Consider the following 9997-nt stretch of genomic DNA (forward strand, 5'->3'; position numbering starts at 1 on the left):
CATTAGTGCCAGCCTCAAGTGACTGGTCACCCTCCCTAGGTTGCTTCAATTCATCCCTGATTTGGAGCAATTTTTTGATCAATGGAGAGTCATCTTTTCTTGGAACAACCTCCCAAATACTCACCCCATGGAGGTAAATATGATTTATCCATCGGACCCATAGCATGTCTTTTTTGTTGTGTATGTTCCATAGGGATTTAGATAACAATTCTGAATTCTAACTCTTGATGTCTCAGAAACTAAAACCCCCTTCATTTTTCGAAAGGCACACATCTTTCCAAGATACTAATAGTTTCTTTCCACCCCAAAGAAAAGTACGGTAGAGGCTAATGATGCGTGTCGAAATAGATGCCGTTATAGGGAAAATGGACGATAAAAAACATTCCACTCTTTAGCAAACTGCCCAATTAATTCTGCTATTCCTGCATATAAAAGAGATGAGCCTGTCTATCCATTAATATACGCTGAAATTTTTTCTAAAATTGGTGCATAGCAGCTGATTTTTAGTTTCATAGATGCAAGCGGAATACCCAAATAACGAAAGGGCGTGGTATCCTTCGACATACTAGTGAGTTCTTGGATTTGTTCAAGTTCCACACCATGAATTCTAGCTGTATAAAGGCTGGATTTTAAGATATTCATCTTTAAACCCGATGTGGTACCAAAGATATTCAAGCATTGCACGAGGATTTTAACCGACAAGACATCTCCTCTAGCAAAGAGCATCAAATCATCCGCAAAAGCTAGATGTGTAATCTTTAAGGGACCATGTTTAGGATGGAAATTAAATTCACTATCTTTGGTGGCAACTTTTATCAATCTTGAAAAATACTCCAAGCATCAAACAAACAAAAATTGGGAGAGTGTGTCACCTTATCGGATACCTCTTCCACCTTTGAAGAATCCATGAAGACTCCCATTTGATGCAATAGAGTACATCGGTGTGGTAACACATTCCATGGCCCAATTAACAAACTTTGTGGGAATGCACAATCCTTGAAGTATTCCTTTAAGGAACTCCCAACTAATGGAGTCGTAAGCCTTTCTCAAATCAATTTTAAACACACATCTAGGAGAAACGCTTTTTTGATTGTATTGTCTCAATAATTCTTGGGGAAGATGTATGTTCTCCACCATGCTTCTTCCCTCGACAAAAGTGGCCTGTGCTTGGTCAATAATATCTACTAAAATAGGACCCAATCTGTAGGCTAGGATTTTAGTGATGACATTGTAAAATACATTACAACACGCTATGGGTCTATAGTCTCCAACAGCATTTGAGTGGCTAGATTCGGGTATCAAAGCAATGACCATGTTATTCATTTGCTTAAGTAACCAACTCGATGTAAATAATTCTTTGATAGCTCCCACAAAATCACTTTGAACAATGGCCCAAGACTTCTTAAAGAAGCACGAAGTATAGCCATCAGGTCCCGGGGATTTGTCATCTCCAATGCTAAAAAGAGCATCTTTAATTTCCTGTGTAGTAATATCCCGAGTAAGGGTGCTTGCTTGCTCCAAAGAGACCAAGGGGCCTTCCCTTATGATAGCCGAATCCAAGGCCTGAACTGGACTGCTCGATCCTAACAGCTGAGTGTAAAATTGAATAAATTCCTCCGCAACCTGATGTTGATTCTCAGTATATGATCCATCCTCCTTGAGCACTTTTTCTATGAAATTTCTCCTTGTGTTCCTCTTGACAATAGAATGAAAAAACCTAGTGCATTTATCACTATTCTTTAGGTAATTTCACTTAGCTTTTTGATAGAAGAAACTCCTCTCTGCTTCTCCAAGAAAAATAGCTTTCTTTCTCAATCCAGCCACCAAGACTTGTAACTGCCCATTACAAGGCTAATCATGGAGTTTAATCTAGGCAGCTTCTAACTCCTTCTTGGCATTATTGGCTCTAGTCGAAATTTGCCCAAAATGCTTGTCATTTAGCACATTCAATTTCCCTTTAAGGGACTTTAATTTTCTATAGAGGATAAACTGTTTTAAACCCATCTTGCTCGAATTCCAACATGTTTGTACCAGTTCACTATAATTTTCATGGGTTGTCCACATGTTGAAAAATCTAAACGGTTTCTTTGTGCTCCCTTCTTGATCAAACACTGAGTATATGCAAGGGGAATGATCTGACAAACAACCCGGAGGGAAAAATTCTGCAATGCCATTAGCTCCTACTTGCATCCAAAAATTATTGACCAAGACTCTGTCAATTTTGCTCCAAGTGGAATTATTAGTCCAAGTGTAAAAAAACCCTATGGACCTCACATTCGTAAGCCCAACGTTAATGTAGCAATTGGCAAAATCTTTAATTTCATAGGGGGTAACCTCCGCACCATTGCTTTTTTCCTCATACGTAAGCACATTGTTAAAATGCCCAAGGATCATCCAAGGTAATGATAGATTCGAGCTATGCTGCAAAATGTTATTCCAAAGAGGCCTTTGACTGATAATAGTATGAAAAGCATAGACAAAACTAACAAGGAAGGTAAAAGAATTTACCTTACACGTGGCCATACAATGAATGACTTGCTACGTAGTCTCTAGAACTTCTAGTTCAATCTTTAACGGATTCCACAATATCAAAATTCTTCCCACTTGGTGGGTTATGAAATTATTGACTTGCAATAACCCGTTGAATTTATTCCTCATAATTCTCTCCAACTTCCATTCTCCAAGTTTGGTCTCCAATATACCCATAACATCAATATTGTGTTGATTGATGAAATTACGAACCCCATTTTCTTTAAGGGAACAGTTCATGCCCCTTATATTCCAAAATGCGATCTTCATGATTAAATGAGGAGGGGTGCCCCCTTCTTAGAATCCTTCTTGTTGGCTGATGACATTTGCTCATCTACATTCCCCTTAAGTTTGTCAGAGGTTGAAGTAGAAACTACCCCTTGTTGATCACCATTAGATTTTTGGTGCTGTCTATCCTGAGGTGCATGATTTCTGCCTCATTTTTGAGCAAACTAAAAAGGTTTGACTTTCTAAATGTCTACTCGTTTTAACATTCACTAGGATGCCCTCATGTGGAAAAGAGAGCCCAATTTTCGAATTACACAAATGGAATAATTGGTTTTTGGAGCACTAATTCGTTATCAAAAGCTATCTACTTTTTCCATGATGAGCCATATTTATGGTTATCTTGTTTGATAGAAGCTATTTGTCTTTTAATATCGTTAGCATTAGAAAAAGAAAAACAAAAGTTAAAGCACATTACTATTTCATCAGTGAAAATTATGTATCCACCTTCAAAAAAAAAAAGGAAGAAGAAGAATGACATATTTAGTTCTCATTATTGAACTGTACGACGAATTTCGTATATTAAAATACAGAAATTGTTACAAAATGTATTTTGATAAAATACAAGTTATGTTGACCTTCTTGTAATTGCAAAATTACAAAAATCCTCTGATTAATGATCAGAATATTTGAAGACGAGGGGTCACGTGGTTTGAATCCTGACCTTCGAGAATTTGTTGAAAAATTAATTTGTTGAGACTTGACTTGTTCGATACTCGAACTTCGGGGTTTGAACTTGAACTTGAATTTAATTTGATTTGATTTGAAAAAGACTTTGATCTTTTTGGACTTGGCGTGAACCTGTTTGATTCGAAGAAGATTTTGATATTCTTGGGGTTCACCAAGTTTATGTTTGAGAGGATTCCTTTCCTTCTTCCGGCCTTAGAATTTCTTCGGCACTTTGTGATTGCGTTCTTTGCTTTCTTTCTTGCTTCAACTTTCACATCCTCTTCTACTTGTACCCTGTTTTATGGACCATTGGTCCTATTAATAGGGGAGAATTTGTGCTACTTTTGGTAATTACTCAATTACATTTAATTAAAAGAGATAATTGAGTAATTATGATTTTATTTATTTATTTAAAATGTGGTGTGGGCCTTTGGACTTATGGACCTTAGTAGACTTTAATTTAATTGGGCTAATGGTTTAAAATCGACCCAATTCATTTATTTTATTTTATTTTATTTTTAATGTCTACAAATGTCCCCTCAAGATTTATTTATTTATTATGAAATAAATAAATTAATAAATCTTGACTTTCGATTTTATTTTTGATTTGTTCGACTTCGATTTTTTTTCTTTTTCTTATTTGGTTTGGTCTCAAATATCTCATTGGCAAATTAATACAGATGAAAATGTTGAGAATAAAATATGATTTTGACGAAATTATTATCCTTCAAATTTCAGAATAAGAATTTATTTTATTTTATTTTTTTGTAGAATTTTGATTATTTATTTATTTTATAGACCCATAACAAATTTGATTTGAACAAACCTTTTTACGTTTCATAGTAAATTGGGCTTAAATGAAGTCCATTATTTGCCTATTTATACGAATGCATTATGAGACTTTGGAACAAGTCTGTTATATATTGCAAACAGAGGTAAACAAATTATTTTATGTTATTTTATTATTTTTTTCGTCTCTCTCGTTTTTCTCTCTTTTTAGTTTTTTTTCGCTTGGTTTTCTGCGCAATGGCAGAAACCAATTAATTGGTTTCTGCGTTTTGTTCAGAAAACCCCACTTTTTTATTTTTGTTTTTGTTTCTTCTTCCTTTCTTTTTCTTTTTGTCATTATTTCTTTTTTCCCTTTTTTATTTTCTTTTATTCCATTTTTTTGTTAATTGCTGTTATTGTTATTATTTTTTAATTTTAACAACGTTGGAACTAATATTATTATTATTATTATTATTATTATTATTATTATTATTATTATTATTATTTTCAGGGATTCAACTTTTTGGATTGAATCAAGATTTTGAGGTTCAAAATTTTCTTCGTGTAGAGGTTAATTTTTTTTTATATTGCAATTATTTCATGAGTTCAGGAAATATATGCTTATGAACAAATTTAAAATTACAAACCTTCATACACGTTGAGGACTAAGGACTACCACTTTTCACTATCCATACACTTTTTATTAGGGACTAAGGACTTCCTCTTTCGACCGTCGAAAACATTTCGTGTTGAAGACCAAGGACATGTTCCTTCGACTATCCAAGATACTTTGTATTAAGGACCAAGGACTTGTGCCTTCAACTGTCCAAGTCATTTTATGTTAAGGACCAAGGACTGGCTCCTTCTATCGTCCAAGGCACTTTCGATTGAGGAACAAGGACCGTTCCTTCAACTGTCCAAAACACTTTGGGCTAAGGACTAAGGACTCATTCTTTCAACTGTCCAAGGCATTTTGTGTTAAGGACCAAGGACTAGCTCCTTCCATCGTCCGAGGCACTTTGTGTTGAGGACCAAGGACCGTTCCTTCAACTGTCCAAGACACCTTGTGTTGAGGACCAAGGCCTGTTCCTTCAACTGTCCAAGACACTTTGGGTTAAGGACCAAGGACTGGTTCCTTCTATCGTCCAAGACATTTTGTGTTAAGGACCAAGGACTGACTCCTTCAACTGTCTAAGGCATTTTGTGTTAAGTACCAAGGACTGACTCCTTCCATTATTCGAGGTACTTTGTGTTGAGGACCAAGGATCGTTTCTTCAACTGTTCAAGACACTTTGGGCTAAGGACCAAAGACTTGTTCCTTCAACTGTCCCAGGCATTTTATGTTAAGGACCAAGGATTGACTCCTTCCATCATCCAAGGCACTTTGTAGAGATTGCTTACATATTTGGAAGACTAGTGATTTTAGATAATGAACCAATTTAAGAGATTTACTGCCTTTTTTTTTTTTTTTTTGCAGGCATGGCTGGAACTAGTTCTGATGATAAAGTGTACTCTGACATACATGAAATTGTTGAGCTTAAAAATTAAGGTAAAAGTTATCTGCGTTTCAAAGACACTGATGTGAAGTACCATGCCCAGACTGGCGTACGAGGTTAACTTAAATTTAGTGTCCATAAGCCAACGACAGATCGTTCCCCTAATCTTCTGGAGCCATCGTCGGAGTTGAATATGTCCACCATTAGTGAATGTCACGGGAGTTTGGATACTGACAAGTCCAACTGTTCTAGCAGTCATCTTCCCTTTTTGTGTCTTCCGCCTCATCACTCCAGAGCATGGAGTGCATCCCAAAGGCTGTAATTTGTGAGAGGATTGATAATAGAGAGATATGATGGGAAAGCGCGTTGGTCAGTCGAGGAGAAATTTCTTTTCTTCAAAAATTTTGGGAGTGGTCTTTATGTGTTCAAAAACTTCGACTTAAGAGGAATCTTCGCAAGTTAGCTTTTGCAGTCGATTCTGCTACAAAAGATTACAATTGCTCGAACTCTATTTATAGAGCTCTTTGTGAGGTCTGGTGTCCAGAGACCAACACCTTTATGACTGCCAATGGTAAAATTGGCATTTCTCTTTGGGACATCCGCGAGATAAGTCGACTTTCGATCATGGGTCATTACTATGAAGAAGTAGTCCCAAGCCTTTCAGAGTTGACGGATCATCTTCCTAAGTCTTGTCTATACCTCTTTAATGTTTTCGTATTGATTACCCATGCGAATGAATCTGACAGGGTTACTCACGAACAATGGATTAATTTTTGGTTTCACAAGAATAGTTGTGTCCAGAATCCTCGACAACATAAAAATTATAAGAATGCTATGAATTTAATCCATTCAAGAGGTGTTATCAAAGAGCATTGAATGAAATACAAAGGCCAGTGGTGGTAGACAAGCTGAGAGACATTACTCTTAGGGATCGATATCATTGGAGTAATTTGCCAGTATCTCTGTCCGTGGAAGAAGAAAATGAATTAGAGATAGCAGCCTATCTTTCCCTATGGCTTTGTCGCTTCGTTCTTCCATTTGGGGATGAAAGTATAAGAGTTGGGACCTTTAAAGCATCTTCTTGAATGGCAGGCGGATACACATATAGTCTGGTTCTACCCATAGTGGCGAGCATTTATAGTGGACTTACATGAACATCTAACTATCAAACAAACCCAGACCTTGGCTCAATTTCACATTCATTTTTTGGACATTTTCTTTATGCTTGGGCGGCAACTTATTTTGTCCGAGGTGTTTATGCTCATGTGGACAAGAGTTATTCTCGCCCTATAATTCGAAGATATCCTGGCACTTTGAATGCTTTTCAGTCTTGGGAGAAAAATGTTGTTGATTGTCAGGAACTTATCCGTGGAGCGATGAACACCAATGACTTTAGCTGGAATCCATTACCCTCATCGTCTCATCCTGATGTACGTGTGGATGACCAATCGAGGTCTGTAAATACTTCAAAATTCATGATGAGTATTCAAACTGAATTTATTTCTTATCGTCGAGGAAATTCACCTTTCATTCTCGAGGAGTATAATCCTCACAGGTTTTCGAGACAGTTTGGCTTTAGACAGAAACTTCCCGATCCACCAAGAAAGTTGAATATTGCCCCCAGTGTAGGCGACATCTATCGGGTTTGGCTGTCCTTGACTCAAATGAAATGTGGGTCTGTATTTCATATTCCAGAGTATACGAGGGATATACATCAAAATGTTGATGTTGAATACCAGGCTTGGTGGAATAGCGAAGTGTTACCACTCTTGACCAAGGTCCAGGTACAAGTCTTATTTTATAGTGAGAGCCGTGACTTTGTTCTTGGCCCGACTCCAATGAGGGTTTTAGCTAGAGAGTTAAGCCCTCCAAATGTTTCTCCTAAAGAGGCTTCTCAAAAGTGAGATCTAAACCCGCAAAATGAAAGAGGTATTAAGAGTATCAAAATTATAGTTTCCTCAGCAAAGATTGTTGCCACCTTTGAGCATGCTGATAAGGTGCCTGAAGCAATTTTGATTCCAGATCACAGTAGTCATGGAGATTGAGCATCACAAGCACGGGGAAAGACTTTGACTCTAGAAGATGAAAGTTCTAGAGATCAAGTATAGTTCTCTTTTTTTTTTTTTTTTTTTTTTTATCGTACTGCTTGTATTTGATTTCTGTCACAATCTTCAATTTTAGGCTCCTCTTTCTCGATTATACAAAATCAAATGACTGGCAGAACTGATGCCACTTCAAGCTATTCCGAGTCTTTCAAAAAGTGAAGTTGGAGCTTCTCATGGTAACATCAGTATCCCGAACACACCATCGGACGGTGGATTTTTAGACATGTCGCCTAGGACAAAATGCATGTATGTTCCTTGTTTTTGTTTGCTGTACCTTTTTTTTTAAATCATACTTTATTTTTTTGTAGGTTTTTCGAGCTCCCTGAATGACTAAATTTCTCCATGAATCCAAACTTTTTGCAAGATCAGACTGGCGAGAATGACGGGCGAATTGATGCACTCCAAGTTATAGATGGTATTCACGATTCTCATGACCCTCCTTTCAAATATTCAAGCACCATCAATGGAGGCACTTCGATACTTATCATGAAAAATTTTAATAATGAAGATGAAGTGAATTCAAGGATCGTGGGGACTAACATCTCAGGGATCAATCAAGGAGTCCCTGTCGTTCTATCTTCATTGGATTTAGTCAGTATCCCGCCTTCACAGACAAACAATCATCGGGCTGCACCAATTTCCTCTTTCATGTCTGGTACTCTGCCTGGAATTACCCAAGATTCTACTTATTTGAAGGCTGCTCTACAAGAAGCCATGACTAATTACCTTTAAAAGTGTTTTAAGGACGTTTTGAAACATGGATTCTCCAACATCCGATCTTGGTGGGATGAAAATAATTTAATTCTTCAAAACATTATTGCCAACTCATTTCACGTAGACCCAGTGCCGTTGATGAAGCGTATGGATGTGTTTCTGAAAGGAGTCGACTCTTACTTATCCGAAAGAAAGCAACACTTGGATTGTCCAACCGTTGAAGAAAAGGCTGAATAGTTGAAACTTTTGAACATTCAGCTGGAAGTAAAGGATTCCATGTGTTCTTCATTGAGAGGCAAAATTAGTCAGCTAATCTTTGAGCTAGATAGACTCCGTGATGAACTTCAAGCCCAAGAGGAAGAGAAAATTATGATTGGAACCAAGAAGGCAGTATTGGAAGAAGTACAGACAAGAGATGTTGCTAGCATAACATCCATTGACCGGAAAATGAAGACCTTTGAAGATAGTTTCTTGCGAGTGATCCTAATGAAGTCATGAATTTTTTATCTTTTTTTTAAGACCATATTGTATGAATTTTGACTTGATATTTTTATTTGGATGAACTTTTCTTTTTCATATTTCTTGCGTTTTTTATTTTTTATTTTTACTACAGCAACTCATAAACAAAATTGAATGAATTTATTAGTTGTGACTGAACTTGAATTTATAATTTATTCAAGCTGCCTATGTACCCAAATGGGATCAAGTCGAACGTAGTTCATTACAAGAACACAATTTTTTTCTTGCAATGAAAAATTTAAAAGAAAAAATCTTCATGCGTAAAAACGCTTTAAAAATTTTCCGTTGATAGGTCCGATTTGCAGTTCATCTTTATCAACGATCTTGTATGCCCAGTTAGTCAATGCATAAGTAACAAGAAATGGATCATCCCATTTAGCCTGGAATGTTCCGCCTATTTTTCTTGTGATTATGATTGACCTGGGCATGAAAAGTATCAGATCTCCAACTTGAAATGATCTTGGTCGCACCTTTTTGTTGGAGGACTTTGCCATTCGAGCTTGATAGCACTCAAGGTGCATTTGTGCCTCTAACCTCTTTTCATCCAAAGTTTCTAGCTCTTCCAGTCGAAGATGGGCATTTTCTTCAGTTTTCAAACCTTCTTGGATGGCAATTCAAAGTGACGGGATTTGACACTCTAGAGGAAGTACAACTTTCACCCCATATACTAAGGCGTAAGGAATGACTTGTGTTAGAGTCCAATAAGTAATTCGATAAGCCCATAAGATTTCACCGATTTTCTCATGCCAATCTCTTTTTGATTAGGAGAAAACCTTTTTTAGCAGACTGTATAGTGTTTTGTTAAACGCCTTTATCAATTCGTTAGTTCTTGCATTGTACACAGACGAGTTATACTATTTGAACCCAAACTTAGCACATAAATTGTTTATATGGCTATTGCAGAATGGTTTT

At 36.8% G+C, this 9997-nt stretch overlaps 1 protein-coding gene across 1 annotated transcript; it reads right to left on the bottom strand.

The window, feature by feature from the left end:
• Positions 1-354: 354 nt before the first annotated feature.
• Positions 355-1844, bottom strand: LOC111368375. Its single transcript, XM_022989601.1, has 4 exons — positions 1825-1844; positions 885-1717; positions 531-797; positions 355-422 (listed from the first exon to the last, which is right to left on the bottom strand). Exons 1-4 carry the CDS (start codon positions 1842-1844, stop codon positions 355-357), a joined length of 1188 nt encoding a protein of 395 aa, XP_022845369.1.
• Positions 1845-9997: the final 8153 nt, after the last annotated feature.

Source organism: Olea europaea, chromosome 19 (genome assembly GCF_002742605.1).
Source record: "Olea europaea var. sylvestris chromosome 19, O_europaea_v1, whole genome shotgun sequence".
NCBI classification, from domain to species: domain Eukaryota; kingdom Viridiplantae; phylum Streptophyta; class Magnoliopsida; order Lamiales; family Oleaceae; genus Olea; species Olea europaea.